General features: G+C 40.9%; 3 protein-coding genes across 3 annotated transcripts; all 3 read right to left on the bottom strand.

Moving 5' to 3' along the window:
• Positions 1-186: 186 nt before the first annotated feature.
• On the bottom strand, positions 187-2,024 carry LOC135492872 (uncharacterized). Its single transcript, XM_064779596.1, has 3 exons — positions 1,751-2,024; positions 1,400-1,454; positions 187-996 (listed from the first exon to the last, which is right to left on the bottom strand). Exons 1-3 carry the CDS (start codon positions 1,874-1,876, stop codon positions 284-286), a joined length of 894 nt encoding a protein of 297 aa, XP_064635666.1. The 5' UTR covers positions 1,877-2,024; the 3' UTR covers positions 187-283.
• Positions 2,025-7,009: 4,985 nt separating this feature from the next.
• Positions 7,010-9,103, bottom strand: LOC135492801 (uncharacterized). The gene is made up of 3 exons (XM_064779483.1): positions 8,653-9,103; positions 8,301-8,355; positions 7,010-7,897 (listed from the first exon to the last, which is right to left on the bottom strand). The coding sequence occupies exons 1-3, from the start codon at positions 8,845-8,847 to the stop codon at positions 7,185-7,187; spliced, it is 963 nt and encodes a 320-aa protein (XP_064635553.1). The 5' UTR covers positions 8,848-9,103; the 3' UTR covers positions 7,010-7,184.
• A 2,828-nt stretch (positions 9,104-11,931) lies between these two features.
• LOC135485903 (uncharacterized) lies at positions 11,932-14,820 on the bottom strand. Its single transcript, XM_064768312.1, has 4 exons — positions 14,781-14,820; positions 13,791-13,927; positions 13,625-13,679; positions 11,932-12,740 (listed from the first exon to the last, which is right to left on the bottom strand). The coding sequence occupies exons 1-4, from the start codon at positions 14,818-14,820 to the stop codon at positions 12,028-12,030; spliced, it is 945 nt and encodes a 314-aa protein (XP_064624382.1). The 3' UTR covers positions 11,932-12,027.
• Between the last annotated feature and the right edge of the window lie 3,924 nt (positions 14,821-18,744).

The raw sequence follows: 18,744 nt of genomic DNA, 5'->3' as shown, positions 1-18,744 counted from the left end.
GGCTTCTTCATAGGTCGCTAGACAAACATTGCTCGTTTGCGGAGTACTTCAGGGCGTACATGAAGTTATAGTCGGTGAACCATGTCAACAATTTTTAATGACTCAGATGTACTTGTATATATATAGACATCTTTATTCGACATGTAAATTACATTCAAATTTCTTGAAAAATGAATGAATGCAGATTATGTGAATACAAATCATGGTGCAGGTGGAAGCACATTATAATACAGGTCACTACTATGTCCACAGGGTTACGGTATTGGTTCAAATTTGGATTTGATTACATAAGTGGTGTAATGGCATAGACACAGTCCAAATCAAGATGACATATATCTAAGTCCTTATTGAAAAGGACGGGTCCGGACGAGTGATATCGAAGCTTTAATCTCTCAATTAATCTTCTAGCATCACCGTGTAGCTCAGGGAGGCATAAAAGCAATGTTGTGCACTCATTCTGGGCATCCTTCACGGCAAACTCAACCAGACCGACAGCAGTTTCAACATCATTGGCAATTAGTACATCAATGCACCAAAACGTCTCGTCCTTAAGTGGAGCACTGTGACCAAGAAGGACGCCAGTGATACTTCCATCACACAAAACAGCATAACGGTTACCAAATTTTGACATTTCACTGATGATATTCTTTCGCTCTGACAAACCAAGAACTTTCCTTTCTTCGAAAGCAGCAAAGTCTTCAATAGATATGTCGCCAGATTTTACGAATGATTTTTCCGGTTTTGCAGAAGACTCACAGAAACCTGTAACACCTCTCTGATAAACATGCCACATACCCTTTCTGTGACTGAAGCCAATTTGTTTATAAAAGGTATGCGCCTCTTCAATCGAGTCTATCATGATCGCTCTTGAGCCCATTGCGTCTGTTGCCTTGCCCATGAGTAGTTTACCCACGCCTTTCGAACGCCATTCCTCTTTCACCACCACATATGGGCAAATTCCGAGGTCAGCATTGAGAAAAGCCATACAAACATAGCCTGGAAAACGAAGAATAAAAGATGGCTGGTGGAACCGTTAAGTTTTTTTGCATTAAGAGCAGGAACGTGCAAAGTAGGATCAACCTGCACAGAAAAAGAATCTTTTACAGTATACTTTGCATTCGTTTGGCTGGAATACGTTCCTTGAGATAACTGTTTCGTTTCAGCTAACGATGACTTCGAACTTAAAATGTGCATCAAAATTATCTATAACGTCATTCAAATCTTTTCGGAAAGCTACCTTTCAAAATTGACAGACATTTAGAAATATCGGTAGTTCTATATTTTACATGTGACTGAGGAGGACGAGCCAATAAGGACGTTGAGAGAACTATATTGGGTAAAGGAATGACCCTTACATTGCATAACAACCTAAAGTCAGATGGATTCAGCCATACACTACCTATGAGATCTCCCTTGTATTCAGCTGCAATACCCCCATAAACTTTAGAAAATGCCTGAAAAATGTAGTGGATTTGTTTTCGGAAAAGAAGCATTGGCAAAATACATATAGATCTCGTCTCGTTTTTAAGGTCAGTTTCCTGAAATGCAAGTGTGACAGGAATCTACTAATATATCATATACGACCACGTTAATGTGTTAACGAGAGCAAAAGCGTCTTCGACACAAAAGCATGGTCTCTCTTACCAATAATCCAGTAATATGACTATATCCGAGGGGCTTTAAATGACTAAGTCCTATCCGCAGGGTCCTATTATATCATTGATCATGACATTTCCTCGGTCAACCTTACCTTGAGGAGAACTTCATCTGACAGTGACCAATCAAAATCTTTGGTCCACTGTGCAACCCTCAGACCATCTTCTTTGGTCACTGGTCTTGTGGTGACCGCTTCTAGGTGTTGGTCCAAAATGTCCATCTGGTGTTTTTTTCTGAAAATCGAGCGCTTAAGTCCGGTACGAACTATCCTATGCACTATGTATTCATGAATTAATCCGACATTTGCGTTCAATACTGTGAAGGTCTGTCTACTCGACACAGTCTAAATTAAAACATCATGTGCACAAGATTATCCAGCAGCAGTGTATGATATCTCCGGTCATAAATTGCCGCTATTTATGCAGGAAATTATTCAATTCATGTCCGTCATCGATGCGACCAGCCCTTCGGCGAAAGCGGTCACAATGTAGTGTATGAAGATGCTACATGCAGAAGCATGACGGCGGGGATTCTGAACAATGGATCAAAATTAGCCAAGAAAACAGTGCAGAGCAGAAGATGTCAAAATTCAATGCAATACTTCAACGCACACAATCATACAAAAAAACTATTTCGTTAATATAGGTATACCATGATTACTGAGGTGAAGAAAAAAAATCATTAGTCGTCACGAAGCTCAGATAAAAAAAAGGAAGTGACTATTTGGCAAGCCCGGCTTACCAAACAGCGCCTTTTTTCTGCCCTAGATGGAGAGCCGAACTCATGCATATTCAATCATCCAGGAGCTCATTATCATTCGTAGCAACACGGTCAGCAACACTGGTGTTACAGTGAAACGCCTTTAGAAATGCACACTAATGCATTTAACATGCTTATCAGTTAAATCACGTTTATGACTTTTTTTGTAAATCCATACAGTCATGTACATGTACATGCTTCTTCATGGATTATTGACCAAAACCCCAGTTTAGTAACAGAAATTGAATCGAGAGCGGGAAGTCGGCCATTGTTAAATATGCGCATATAAATTCGAATATGACGTCACTGCTCTCTGATTTGCCAACATGTTGTAACCTCTCCGGCTCGCCAAAGAGGGTAGTATTTTTGCCCTGTTTGGCAAGCCCGGCTTGCCGAACAGGGTGGATTTTTAGTGCTGTTTGGCAAGCGGCTCTCCAAACAGGACAAAAAAAGATGCCTGTTCGGCGAGCGGCTTGCCAAATAGACCCGGCCAAAAAAAAATCGAAGAATCGCCCGGCCGGCAAGCGTCAGGTATAAATGAATAGACCATATAAGCCTAGTTAGTTACTGACAGTTACGGGTATTCGAAAAAGCTGGATCGCTGGACTACAGGATTCACTGGACTCTGACTCATGGATCACCACCGCCTGGATTGGGGATCGTTCGGAAAATGGGATATGATATTAATCTGTGTATAGATTTGTTCCTCATCCCTACAAAATCAAGAATTCGCTGAGCAGTCCACAGGCTATGCATTAGCAATATTGATAATTAGTTTTTAGTAACCAGACCAAGTAACAAATTTGGTTTCCTTTTCATAATTGTCAATTCATTTCAATCGTTTCTCTTTATTTAACCGACAAACTTGCATATTATAAGCTAATTAAATGTAGATTTTTTCGGAGTCATTCGTGATCTTGTATAGTTATATTACGGGTAACATTTCACTTGACCGTTCCGAAAAACATGGTTTCAATTGATCAAGCAATGCAGCTGCAATTCGATTTCGGGTGTGATGGTTTCAGCGTTAATGTTGAGAAATCCAACAGTGTTGCCAACTTCAAATCATGTCTTCAAATTGTCGGATGGAACAAGAGCACTGCTGCGATGCATGAAGATACCTGCCGTTTATTCACCACTTCTTCGAGAAGCTTCTTTCAATACTCCCTGTCACATTTTGACCAATCAGAAGCTCTTCATCCCGCTTGACCAGTGTTGTCTTCAAGATTAAGCCAATCATGATGCAGTATTGTATTAACATCTACGTAATACTCGTAGGTCTGATTTTGGTGCATCTGTGAGTGAGTGTAACTTACTATTATATTGAAAGGTGAACAAACAGTTTTAACAGTTTTAAGTTAAAATATTAATAGAAATACACAACAAAAGGTTGCACTGCAGAACAAGCGGTATTTGCCATTTTTTGTGATGTGTCCTCAATATGTATATTAGTGGCGGGTGACAAAGAGGAGACGTTTCACGTCATTGTCCGAGGGTTGTAAGCGAATATCGTCTTTAAAGGCCATATATCTAGGTTTGAAAACATGCTTGATGCTCATGAAATATGTTGAGGGTTAAAAAAACAAGATCCCAGACATTAAAAAATTCTAATAATAAAGTCATTATTTAGTTATTTCAATTTTCAATTTTAAACTATTTGAATTTCCCACCACACACAACTTTAGATTAGTTCCACATGTGGCCGCTAGGGATTTTTTGATGACGTAGATCAGGCTAGTCAGAACAAAGCAAGATGGCTTCCGCATACAGTTCAGAGAGTGAGAGCAGTGAATTTGAGGATGTTTTGGTCGATACAGAAGGATATTTAAACGTTGAGCCGTACATGTTCGAGCCATTGATATCACTAGATCATAATGAGAGTGATCATTCGGACGAAAGTGATAAGGAAGTGGAGGATGAACGCCCTGAACGTGCAGGCAACAGAAAATGGCAAGTTTTGTTTACAGATGGAACAGCTGTTTTTAACAAGTGGCATTTAATATTCAGTTGGATGCAGATATCCGGCTTCATGTGATAATCCGTATCGATAAAGTGATCACTGCAAAGTTTGGCCGAAGGCCCAGGCTTCCAACACTCCAAACGTTTGCACTTCCGAATCCACAGCTTCCTCCTCTCTCGTTCAACTGGCTTTGGAAATTCATGAAAATGGGTCCCATCCGTCATTCGATTGTTCTTTGTGCTATCCTTGACACAATTCGGAGCCACACAATACACCATAGTGAATGAAACACATTACTTCCAGGTGTGCATAATTAATTAAGGCCCTCCTGCTTTTATGATTGCATGACATGTACAGATAGCCTGATCTACATCACAACTTTTGCTAAACCCGCCGCCTTGCTCTAGCAAGCCAGTTGCTAGCCAAGGAGGATACCGCGGTGACGTCACGGCTTTTCCAAGATGGCGCTGCATATTGTAAACAAACTCGATCCACGGCCAAGGGAAAATCAAGTCATCAAATAAAGTTAGATTTTTCGCATCAAATCAGAGTTATTAGTACTTTTCTGCTATGAAATAAGTCTTCAGACAATAAGTTATCATTTAAATAATGAAAAGTGCTGTTTTGATGGGGGAAAATAGGGTTTTTAGAACCAAATAGCCGGGCACCGATCTTCCAAAATTAGCGATGGTTTCAAAACAGTCTCCAAGATATGGGGCAATCTCTTCATTATCAGAATGGATTTGGAGGCATGTTTACAGATTTTACAAGTTCGAGACCTGCAGGACCTAAAACACGCATAGATCCCCATAGATCCCCTCTATTTGTCGAGTTAGCGCCCCTATAAGATCATGCATTTTCGGACACTAGAACGAAATCTTCCTGCGGATATCGCCGTTTCGGTGATGATTTAAGGAGAAATTGACTGTTCTTAGAGTTGTATGACACAGAAATGAGTTCATACTTCATGAATACATGAATATATCATGATATGGGCGGGCTTCTAAGTCAAAGCAATAACAAACTCAACTGCATCTCTACCGTGTATCGCGTAGTGCATTGCCTAGTGTATTTCGTAGTGTATTTTAGCGGAGACATTATTTCCGCAGTTTGGCCACGCCAAACGTCTTTTTTATTTGTGGAAGTTAATCTGCTCTGTAAATTTTATTTTTCACCGGAAGAATCCATACTAGGTATTGCAATATTTCATGTCTATTGGTGTTTTTGTGTACAGGAGCGCACCAGACAGTGAGACGTGGAGATGTGTTCAGCGCTGGTGCTGTCAGTAGACTGATTCTGATTGGCCATAGCGATCAGTAATATGGGTCGTGATCACGTGATATGACGTCACCGCGGTATCCTCCTTGGTTGCTAGCCTGATTAGGTAATCAAGTTGTCAAACACATTATTGGCATAATCTTCAAAATGGATGGAGCTAATTGCATTTGGTTTTCTGTATTGTATAAAGTGTTAGGTACACTTTTGAAATCGTCTTACAGCAGAAAATGGCAAAAAACCTGGAGTTATGGCCTTTAAGCGTGAAAATATCTTCAATTAAAATTAAAAATTAGTAAGCATTCTAATGTGGGTGAGCACTATCGGATAGTATGGTTACTTCTAAAATATTATATAGTCAGTCCATCTTTAAGTTGTTTGTTATTCATACTGTCCCACTGATGCCCGATCGCATAGGAATGTAATGCACCGTGTTTGTACATAATACTTTCATGAAACGGTCGTGGTTGTTTGTAAATAGTGTATCAAGCATGTAGGCTGCCGTTTACTTTGGCCAACAATTTATTGTTAAGATTTTTCTCATGCAACTTCTGTCCATAGGGTTCACTGTATCAGGCCACTGACAAATGGATCACTAACCTAAAGAGATGTAAGATACTTTGTAAGAGATATCTAAAATAAATCGAACATTATCAAAATCAGATTAAGCGTTCTTTCTGTACTGATAAAAGTGCTCCGTAAACGGGCGATTTCTGAGAAAAGACCACTAATGAATATTCATATAGGTTGGAGGGTCGAGGCCTATCAATTAGACGAGTGCATGTTTTTAACTCTCAAGTACATATTTGGAGAGGTATTGAAAAAATATTTGTTGTGGCAAGTCTACAGATATAAAGAAATTATTTGATGAAAAAATTAATTTCGAAGTTTGCTCATTGGGTAATAGGGGGCGTGTTATGAGTTTTTTCTGCCAGTTGGCTGAAAAGAGTGGAAATATCAAAGTCTGTCTAATTTGTCGATTATCAACAAATTTCCGTGGTCAACTACCTGTTTATTTTTCACCATTTACTTGCCCGACTGTCCGGAATAACATAATCTAAATTTCAGATTCACAACCCCACGCAGTATTTGATGCGTCGCGGTCAAACATTAACAATTCAACTGCTAAAAGGCTTAAAAAATCAATTGTGGTCTTGTCTCTTCTATCGTTATTTTCTGCGAAGTAGCCATGACATCATGACCATCGTGATTAGAAAGCCGCTACGCCTGGTTAACCTTCAGGTTGTCATGGCTTCTTCATAGGTCGCTAGACAAACATCGCTCGTTTGCGGAGTACTTCAGGGCGTACATGAAGTTATAGTCGGTGAACCATGTCAACAATTTTTAATGACTCAGATGTACTTGTATATATATATAAACATCTTTATTCGACATGTAAATTACATTCAAATTTCTTGAAAAATGAATAAATGCAGATTATGTGAATACAAATCATGGTGCTGGTGGAAGCACAAATAATACAGGTTACTAATATGTCCACAAGGCTACGGTATTTGTTCAAATTTGGATTTGATTACATAAGTGGTGTAATGGCATAGACACAGTCCAAATCAAGATGACATATATCTAAGTCCTTATTGAAAAGGACGGGTCCGGACGAGTGATATCGAAGCTTTAATCTCTCAATTAATCTTCTAGCATCACCGTGTAGCTCAGGGAGGCATAAATGCAATGTTGTGCACTCACTCTGGGCATCCTTCACGGCAAACTCAACCAGACCGACAGCAGTTTCAACATCATTGGCAATTAGTACATCAATGCACCAAAACGTCTCGTCCTTAAGTGGAGCACTGTGACCAAGAAGGACGCCAGTGATACTTCCATCACACAAAACAGCATAACGGTTACCAAATTTTGACATTTCACTGATGATATTCTTTCGCTCTGACAAACCAAGAACTTTCCTTTCTTCGAAAGCAGCAAAGTCTTCAATAGATATGTCGCCAGATTTTACGAATGATTTTTCCGGTTTTGCAAAAGACTCACAGAAACCTGTAACACCTCTCTGATAAACATGCCACATACCCTTTCTGTGACTGAAGCCAATTTGTTTATAAAAGGTATGCGCCTCTTCAATCGAGTTTATCATGATGGCTCTTGAGCCCATTGCGTCTGTTGCCTTGCCCATGAGTAGTTTACCCACGCCTTTCGAACGCCATTCCTCTTTCACCACCACATATGGGCAAATTCCGAGGTCAGCATTGAGAAAAGCCATACAAACATAGCCTGGAAAACGAAGAATAAAAGATGGCTGGTGGAACCGTTAAGTTTTTTTGCATTAAGAGCAGGAACGTGCAAAGTAGGATCAACCTGCACAGAAAAAGAATCTTTTACAGTATACTTTGCATTCGTTTGGCTGGAATACGTTCCTTGAGATAACTGTTTCGTTTCAGCTAACGATGACTTCGAACTTAAAATGTGCATCAAAATTATCTATAACGTCATTCAAATCTTTTCGGAAAGCTACCTTTCAAAATTGACAGACATTTAGAAATATCGGTAGTTCTATATTTTACATGTGACTGAGGAGGACGAGCCAATAAGGACGTTGAGAGAACTATATTGGGTAAAGGAATGACCCTTACATTGCATAACAACCTAAAGTCAGATGGATTCAGCCATACACTACCTATGAGATCTCCCTTGTATTCAGCTGCAATACCCCCATAAACTTTAGAAAATGCCTGAAAAAAGTAGTGGATTTGTTTTCGGAAAAGAAGCATTGGCAAAATACATATAGGTATCGTCTCGTTTTTGAGGTCAGTCTCCTGAAATGCAAGCGTGACAGGAATCTACTAGTATATCATATACGACCACGTTAATGTGTTAACGAGAGAAAAAGCGTCTTCGACACAAAAGGCATGGTCTCTCTTACCAATAATCCAGTAATATGACTATATCTGAGGGGCTTTAAATGACCAAGTCCTATCCGCGGGATCCTATTATATCATTGATCATGACCTTTCCTCGGTCAACCTTACCTTGAGGAGACGTTCATCTGCCAGTATCCAACCAAAATCTTTGGTCCACTGTGCAACCCTCAGGCCATCTTCTTTTGTAACTGGTCTCGTGGTGACCACCTCTACGTGTCGGTCCAAAATGTCCATCTGGTGTTTTTGTCTGAAAATCGAGCGCTTAAGTCCGGTACGAACTATCCTATGCAGCATGTTATACATGAATCAATCCGACATTTGCGTTCAATACTGTGTAGGTATGTCTACTCGAAACAGTCTACATCAAAACATCACGTGCACAAGATTATCCACCAGCAGTGTATACTATCTCCGGTCATAAATTGCCGCTATTTATGCAGGTAATTAATCACACAAAATACTATTTCGTTAATATGGATATACATGTTCCATGATTACTGAGGTGAAGAAAAAAAAATCATTAGTCGTCACGAAGCTCAGATAATTGTTTTTCGAAGAATCGCCCAGCCGGCAAGCGTCAAGTATAAATGAATAGATAATATAGGCCTAGTTGGTTACTAAAAGTTACGGATATTCGAAAAAGCTGGATCGCTGGACTACTGGATTCACTGGACTGTGACTAATGGATCACCACCGCCTGGATTGGGGATCGTTCGGAAAATGGGATATGATATTAATCCGTGTATAGATTGGTTCCTCATCCCTACAAAATCAAGAACTTGCCGCTGAGCAGTCCATATGCTATGCATTAGCAATATTGATAATTAGTTTTGGTCGCCAGACCCGGTGACAACTTTGGTTTCCTTTTCATAATTGTTACTTCATTTCAATCGTTTCTCTTTATTTAACCGACAAACTTGCATATTATAAGCTAATTAAAAGTAGATATTTTCGGAGTCATTCGTGATCTTGTATAGTTAGTTATATTACGGATAACATTTCACTTGGCCGTTCCGAAAAACATGGTTTCAATTGATCAAGCAATGCAGCTACAATTCGATTTCGGGTGTGATGGTTTCAGCGTTAATGTTGAGAAATCCAACAGTGTTGCCACCTTCAAATCATGTCTTCAAATTGTCGGATGGAACAGGAGCACTGCTGCGATGCATGAAGATACCTGCCGTTTATTCACCACTTCTTCGAGAAGCTTCTTTCAATACTCCCTGTCACATTTTGACCAATCAGAAGCTCTTCGTCCCAATTGACCAGTGTTGTCTTCAAGATTAAGCCAATCACGATGCAGTATTGTATTAACACCTACGTAATACTCGTAGGTCTGATTTTGGTCCATCTATGAGTGAGTGTAACTTACTATTATATTGAAAGGTGAACAAACAGTTTTAACAGTTTTAAGTTAATATTAATAGAAATACACAAAAAAAGGTTGCACTGCAGAACAAGCGGTTTTTGCCATTTTTTGTGATGTGTCCTCAATATGTATATTAGTAACGGGTGACAAAGAGGAGACGTTTCACGTCATTGTCCGAGGGTTGTAAGCGAATATCGTCTTTAAGCGTGAAAATATCTTCAGAATTAAAAATTAGTGAGCATTCTAATGTGGGTGAGCACTATCGGATATTATGGTTACTTCTAAAATATTATAAGCCCCCCTCTTAGGAGGGGCTCTTAAGATACACGTGTGTGCGGGAGTATATAGTGAATGATTAGAAATAAAGAGAGTAACTATTGTATATCCTACAAACAATTTTTTTTGGTATTTTTCTGAATTAACTCCGTTGAGTTTACCGATTTCTCCGCGATCTTCCGGTGGTGGTTGCTATCCCATTGGTTGAAATTAAGTTAGATTAAATTTTAATCTTCATGGGAATTCGCTACATCATATGCCTAAGAAATTGGCCAATTATATCAATATTTTTATTAGAGCAATATCCGTCCTAAATAATGACAGAAAAGGGTGGTTTATTTCAATTTTGTGTCGACATGGTCGAGGTCACGTGACATAAAAACAAAACAATCGCACACACCCGTCCAAAAAAGGCACTTTAAGAAAAATAAATACGTTTTTCCAGCTTAAAACCACATTGACGACTAAGTTATATTGGTCTACTGCCCAAATCTGAAGTATCAAAATGAATCACAAACTAGAACTAGCTCTAGGCCTATTCAGCTATAGTTGCGTGAAAAATTCGGGTGAGCGACGTACATTCTGTACCCTAGCGGCCAATAAATAAACTACTTTCAGCCGTCTGCTCCGGTCTCGTTAGGGAGTTTTTCCGAAATGTACGCGATGGTGACGTGCCCCATTAACAGGATGTAACATCTATTTTAAAATGTGTTTCCAAAGTGAATGCATGAGGACAATCCATTTAAGTGTCGTATATCACTGGAAACGCCCGATTCCCGTGAATAAGGACAATCATAATGTATTACATTACCAAAACAAAAATGTGTCGGAAGGAACTATATGGATGGTCCCATCGCACCCCCCCCCCCCTCCAGCAGTATGACACAGAAGGGCTAGTTGACTGTCCACCGGGGGGGGGGGTTTGGGGGGAGCTTCCCCCCAACGCACTGGTAAAAACCTATGTCGACGGAGGGGGGTTTGGGGGGTGTCCCCCCCCCCCATTGTAACAGCTGTAGTTGTTAGAGCTTGCACTTAACATATGCTCGTAGGGGGGTTCGGGGGAGCTCCCCCGACCTAAAGGGGGGCTCACTAAGTCCTTGACTTTACATATTATAGTCAGTCCATCTTTAAGTTGTTTGTTATTCATACTGTCCCACTGATGCCCGATCGCATAGGAATGTAATGCACTGTGTTTGAACATAATACATTCATGAAACGGTCGTGGTTGTTTGTAAATAGTGTATCAAGCATGTAGGCTGCCGTTTACTTTGGCCAACCATTTATTGTTAAGACTTTTCTCATGCAACTTCTGTCCATAGGGTTCACTGTATCAGGCCACTGACAAATGGGTCACTAACATAAAGAGATGTAAGATACTTTGTAAAATATCCAAAATAAATCGAACATTATCAAAATTAGATTAAGCGTTCTTTCTATACTGATAAAAGTGCTCCGTAAAAGGGGCAATTTCTGTCGTTATTTTCTGCGAAGTAGCCATGACATCATGACCATCGTGATTAGAAAGCCGCTACGCCTGGTTAACCTTCAGGTTGTCATGGCTTCTTCATACATCGCTCGTTTGCGGAGTACTTCAGGGCGTACATGAAGTTATAGTCGATGAACCATTTCAACAATTTTTAATGACTCAGATGTACTTGTATATACATGTATATATGGACATCTTTATTCGACATGTATTAAAAATTACATTCAAATTTCTTGAAAACTGAATGAATGCAGATTATGTGAATACAAATCATGGGGCAGGTGGAAGCACAAATAATACAGGTTACTAATATGTCCACAAGGTTACGGTATTGGTTCAAATTTGGATTTGATTACATAAGTGGTGTAATGGCATAGACACAGTCCAAATCAAGATGACCAATATCTAAGTCCTTATTGAAAAGGACGGGACCGGACATGCGATATCTAAGATTTAATCTCTCAATTAAACTTCTAGCATCACCGTGTAGCTCAGGGAGGCATAAAAACACTGTTTTGCACTCATTCTGGGCATCCTTCCCGGCAAACCCAACCAGACCGATAGCGGTTTCAGCATCATTGGCAATTAGTACATCAATGTACCAACACGTCTCGTCCTTAAGTGGAGCACTGTGACCAAGAAGGACGCCAGTGATACTTCCATCACATACAACAGCATACCGGTCACCAAATTTTGACATTTCATTGATGATATTCCTTCGCTTTGATAAACCAAAAACTTTCCTTTCTTCAAAAGCAGCAAATTCTTCAACAGATATGTCGCCAGATTTTACGAATGATTTTCCCGGTTTTGCAGAAGACTCACAGAAACCTGTAACGTCTCCCATATACCGATGCCACATACCCTTTCTGTGACTGAAGTCAATTTGTTTATAAAAGGTATGCACCTCTTCAATCGAGTGTATCCTGATCGCTCTTGAGCCCATTGCGTCTGTAGCCTTCCGCACGAGTAGTTTACCCACGCCTTTTGAACGCCATTCTTCTTTCACAATCACCACCGGGCAAATTCCGAGGTCAGCATTGAGGCGAGCCGTACAGACATAGCCTGGAAACCGAGAGGGGTAATTTGACAAAGTTTCAGAAGAGAAGACCGTTGGGTTTTGTGCATTTTGAGCAGGAACGTGCAAAGTAGAATCAACCTGCACAGAAAAAGAATCTTTTACAGTATACTTTGCATTCGTTTGGCTGGAATACGTTCCTTGAGATAACTGTTTTGTTTCAGCTAACGAGCATGACTTCGAACTTAAAATGTGCATCAAAATGATCTATAACGTCATTCAAATCTTTTCTTAAAGCTACATGTGTACGTTTCAAAATAGCCAGACATTTTAAAATATTATTTGGATTTGACATTTGACTGAGGAGGACGAGCCAATAATAAGGCCGTTGAGAGGACTTTGTTGGGTAAAGGAAGGACCCGTACATTGCGCAGGCGGATCAGCGAAACTGATATGAGAACCTGTTACAAATGTGGCGTTGTAGGTCACATAGCAACTATTTGTGATTCCTTTTAGCACCTAATCAGGGAAACAGTTGGTCTCATCAACCGCAAACTTGGCAAACTCGAAACCAACAAAGTTGGGTAACAGGCGTCACAACCTACTATATTAACCAGTAGAGGATGAAGAATGCAATTAGTGTAACCGCCATTGTCAGATATATCGTTTGTAGCCGTTACTTTACCACGATGACCTTGTGGTATCTTTAAGAGCTGAAATGATCTGTGATATAGCTCACACATCATATTGAGTTTGGATGCTGCGTACTGGCATGATAGGAACCATCGATCAAACACCATAACAGATAATGAAAGCAAAACAATGGGAGAGACCAATTAAAGAGTAAAGTGTTGAAACTCGTAACGGTGAACGATCCAGGGTGTCTGGATTTGATACAACCGAAAGTCAGATGGATTCAGCCATACACTACCTATGAGATCTCCCTTATATTCTGCTGCAATACCTCCATATGCTTTAGAAATTGCCTGAAAAAAGTACAAAAATGCAGTGAGTGAACGTCTTTGATTTTTTTTCGGAAAAGAAGCATTTGCCAAATAAATAAGTATCGTCTCACTTTTAAGGTCAGTCAACCTTACCTTGAGCAGACCTGCATCTGCCAGCGCCCAACCCAAATCTTTGGTCCACTGTGCAACCCTCAGACCATCTTCTTCTGTCACTGGTCTTGTGGTGACCGCTTCTAGGTGTTGGTCCAAAATGTCCATCTGGTGTTTTCCTGAAAATCGAGTACCGGTACGAACTATCCTATGTAGTATGGAGGCTTGAATCAGTCCGACATTGGCTGGTTATTCAACACGTTCAATACTGTATATGTCTGTCCTCAATACAGCTTCATTAAAAAACATGCCACAATTAGGCCAGAATGGCTATTATGCTAGTCAAGTGGTCGAGGATAAACTTATTATATATAATTAATGCAATCATAATTTCATGTCTATCACGTCCGACGTCGCTGCGACAAGCCCTTCGGCGAAGGAGGTCACAATGTAGTGTATAGCTTCTTCTTCGTCGTCGTTCTCTCTTAGATGGTCAGTCCCGTCCTAGCGATGTACGCCGTCGTCTGCCCTAGCTGGTCCTGGTCACCGTACAACTGGTCCTTGATGGTGGTTAAGATGCTACATGTGGAGGCATGACGGCGGGGATACTGAACATTTCATCCACATTAGTAAAGAAAACAGTGCAGAGCAGAACATGTCAATGCTAGCCGTCCAATGATCCAGCGTTTTCGAACACGTGTCAAACCAGGAACGTTGGCAGAGGTTGGGAGAGAGCTCAGAAGTCCGTAGGCCTATTGAGGAGGAGGAGATCCTTAGCATTAAATTATGAGGAACCCTACCTCAAGCATAACCAAACAGGCATCCTTGGGATTTAAGGAGGAAAGAACCCCAATTTCCCAGCATTCAGCGGTAAAATATCACTGTCCCGTATATACTAAAGCTGTTATCAGCGCGAGCAGGGAGGGGGGTCCAGACCCCCTGGTTACGCCCATGGATGATGTCCTGTAATTGTAATCGCATTTCTGTGGATACTTAAGATAATATTACCAATCATTGTGGAGGGGGACTTACTTTTGTTTTGGTGTTCTATATTGATTGCATCCAGGCGCATTCTGAAGCCATGTCCAGTCCATTGAGAGGAACATTATTTTGATTCCAATTCCGTTAGAATTGATCACCTTACGCCGTGATCGAATTTATCAATAAATCCTCCAATATCCTAATGGTGAAAAGTTCATCCAGGGACGCGCAATAAGCGGATGGTTAAGGATGAAACAAGATTCCAAGCGGCGGAGAATGGATTACAGAGCGCAGAGAGTGGATTAGCATGTCTGTGCAGCAAATAGAAGTACGTTGATTAATCCAGCAGTTGAACCTTATTTGACTCCAGGCATTGCTATGACAGCTGATAGATTCCAAACGCGCTCCCTTATGACGAGGAACAACTGTCCCTTGCAGGCTTACAGTCAAATAGTTAATCGCCTTGGCGTTCGTCTGATTTATCAGCGAATATAGGCAGGTTTCGCCAGCCTTACGATGAGCTACATGTGAACGAAGAGAGGTACGAAGTGTGTAACGTTAAATGTATATGTTATAGCCCGAGTTTTCGAAACCGATTCCTCGTGTAACTAAGTATAAAAGATGATTAACGAGGGACGCGTAAACGAATTATCACAGGGCTTGATGACAAGACAGACCTTCGCAGTGCCCAGCTCGAAAATCCCAACAAGATACTTACCGTAGATGCGTCTTCGTCAAGATCTTGTTCATTTCAGTTTGTACACATGTACATGTACAGTCTTTACAAGGTTGATGTAAGATTCTGAAACGTTATGATCTTACAAGAATCTTAAAAAGACATATTTATGTTTACGACACAAACGAAATTTAAGAACTAAGAATCGTATACGAATCTTGGTTGGGGATATTTGGCAAGTAGCACCACTTTTTGTCCTGTTTACAGAGCCGCTGGCGGAACAGCACTGAAAACCAACCCGGTTTGCCAAGCCCGGTGTAATGTTTTTGAGTGTTTCTGTTTTTGAGTGTTTTCCCTCATTGTTTGGGAACGCTCAAAAATAGATTGACGAGTTTTTATGTGTATCCCCCCTATTGAAAAGTCATGGTCTCTCTAGCTGCCTATTGTTTGGAAACACTGACACATGGGAAACAACCACAGATGTTACACCGGCTTATCGGGATTTTCGGCCGGAGCGTCGTTCGTAGGGGCTGCGAAACCTGCCTATCGTAATATTGAACAAGCGAAGGTCAAATTAAGTTCAATGGAAATTAGACAGGATATTGATGTTGTTGTTATGTTTTCGTGTTATTCATTAGAGACGATATGAAGGATGCTTGGCAATTTGATGAAAGTGACAGCTCCTTCAAGGACAACGTGCTTCGTCGGAGCGAAGAAATTTCGCCAAGCATGCAGTGAGCAGAATTTTTCACAAGACAACACGGCCCTATCTAATTAGGGCAGCCCGACCCAGAAGATCACAAAAAAACATGTATTTATCAAAATTAACGCCGACTTTCACACTCTACCGTATGGTATTCACCTTAGCGACGATGTCTTAAAAAGGCTTTTCCAAAAACGGCGAGGTTTCGTGCAGATACCGCTTTGCGCTCAGCGCACGAAAACGCAAGTATGCTAGCCGCTCACAGAAAGTTGGCCGTTCACGAGAAGGAGGAGCAACATATCATAGACTTATACGGAAAGCCATCAACTGAGACATCAACTAATAGGAGCATTCGTCTTTCTTACGTCGCACACTGTTGGCAAGGTCAAGGGATTGCTGTCAACGGATGGTGTATCATTCCCAGGCAACAATCCCATGATTCATCCTAAATTGAATGTGCAGTGCACTGCAAGACGTAGTCTGCGGACGAGGTTAATTTTCTTTTTTGGTTTGGCCACAGGAAAGGATTTGTGTTGGGGTTAAGGAATTTAAAAAATTCCAGTTTGGACTTGAGCATTATGCGAAAATTAACAAGTCATCATCCAAGCCGTAGTTGGAGTGTTGGAGTACGACTTCATTATAGTTGCCTAATGCCGACCTGCTTTCGACGTTATTAGCATAGATTCCTTTATTGTTTCCAGGCTATATACCCAATAGCAGGTTGTAATTCTCCTTTCGATAGCAGGAATGACAGTCGCTGGTAGTCACAGCAATGACACCCGGTCGCTCATGGTTTGATACTGCCTTCAAATATGTATACCCATGACAAGCCACTATTAGCACATTTGCATTCCGATCTGAGTTTCACTTGATATAACTCTAGGCCTACATACGCGGTCAAATTTCAACGCCAAATTTCTGCTGGCATAGCGTTATAAGAAATATTCACACCACCTCCTCTTTTTTGTTTCTCTGCCTCTTCGTTCGCTCTCGAGAGTGGATAATCTATATTCTACCAGTGGGAAGCAGGCATTCCTTGGAGGAGCTACCTCGGAAGCTGACGTTGCGCTGTACTTCAGATGTTACCAGTCTAATGTACTTTCGGTCATCAGGTTCGCATTGCTGTTTATCTAGTTCTCTGACGATTTTCATTGGAGTGCGATCATTAATAAAAGAAAATAACGTCAATTTACATTCCCAAGGTCTACTTGGCATGTCACTCGGAGGAGACTTGAGACTGTCAGACCCCCATTGCTACCTCACTTCATCAGGCGAGCGAGTGATTTGCACCGCGATGAAGGAACTGGCACATCGTCACTCCCGAGACTTATTGGCCGAGATGGCTGAGGTTGGCTGGGTGGCCAAATATATATCATTTCAATTGGGCAGCAAACACCCATTTTTCCTGGCAATTTATCTTGACATACCGTTTTGCTTTTCTCGCTTTACTTAATACGTGGATGCTTCATAGTTGTACCGCCAATAGAAAATATATTGAAGCTGTCTTAGATCAGCAAAAACTGTCTTCGATCAGTGAAAGTTACTGGAGTATGTTGGCCAAGCCGTTGTGTAATTATGCATATGACATGTTTACGACAAGTTCAAGGTTATGCATAGCAATTACTTTTAGGCCCGAAAGACTGTCCAAATCACTTTTTTGTTCTTGATCATGGATCTGTCCTTTCACAGTAGTTTGCCAGAAATGATTATGCTATCACTGTATGGCAATACGAATGACCGTTCATGCAACAATAATTCCTTCCAGGCCCTTAAGTCTGTGACAGTCCAGATAAGCTGATTGTTATGTTCTTGACCGTGGTTCAGTCGTTTGGTTGTGGTCTACCTGAAATAATGAGCTATTGGCATTACAAATAACCTGTCCGCGACATGTCTTGTTTATCTAATGATCTCCACTCCTAAACTTAAGTGCATGGTTTTGGGGGTGTATTCTTGACATTTCGAGCTTAACCGCAGGCTCACTCTGACTAAGAGAGGTATTAAACCAGGATAATGGTAAGTCTCTATTTGGTCTGTCCAGTCCAACATTTAGGCACTTAGGCCCTTTGATACACGTGTTTTACGTCGTGATATGCGTGAATCGTCTCGGAAAGATCCTTTGATTACATTTTAAGTTCCGGGCACTATACGTTTGGCCCATCCGGTATTAATTGTAACATCGTAGCTCTACTTTCACGTCTTAATGGACGAGTTCTTGGTTACGATTCAACAAATTGGGCACGTTTGTGGTATCTTTGATAGAATAATGCCTCAAATCATATTTCTTCTATTTTTTCCAGGCAAGCCAACTCACTGCAGAACAGATTGCAGGTAAGTTACTGAAAAGAGAATTTTTGGTCAAGAAAACAATTTCCTGAACTTTTGTGGCAAGACATGTCACCACAAACTGCCGTGAAAAGAAAAGTTCAAGAACATTCTTAGGGGATTCGAACCTTTGTCCCTCGGCACGGAAGTTCTACCGTGTCGCAGTGACTTCGCCTCCGTGCGCAGCGATTCACAGTCTAAAGGCCTGAACTCACTGTCGCGTTTAAACCCCTTGGAAAAAGGCTGTGATTTCACGCGACGGGAAAACGTTGCGACAGTGATTTCGTAACCTGTTCTCACTGAAGCGTATAACG

This window comes from Lineus longissimus, chromosome 1 (assembly GCF_910592395.1).
Source record: "Lineus longissimus chromosome 1, tnLinLong1.2, whole genome shotgun sequence".
Taxonomy (NCBI): Eukaryota; Metazoa; Nemertea; class Pilidiophora; order Heteronemertea; family Lineidae; genus Lineus; species Lineus longissimus.
Note: the sequence above shows the minus strand (reverse complement) of the source record. Positions and strands in the feature narration are given on the sequence as shown.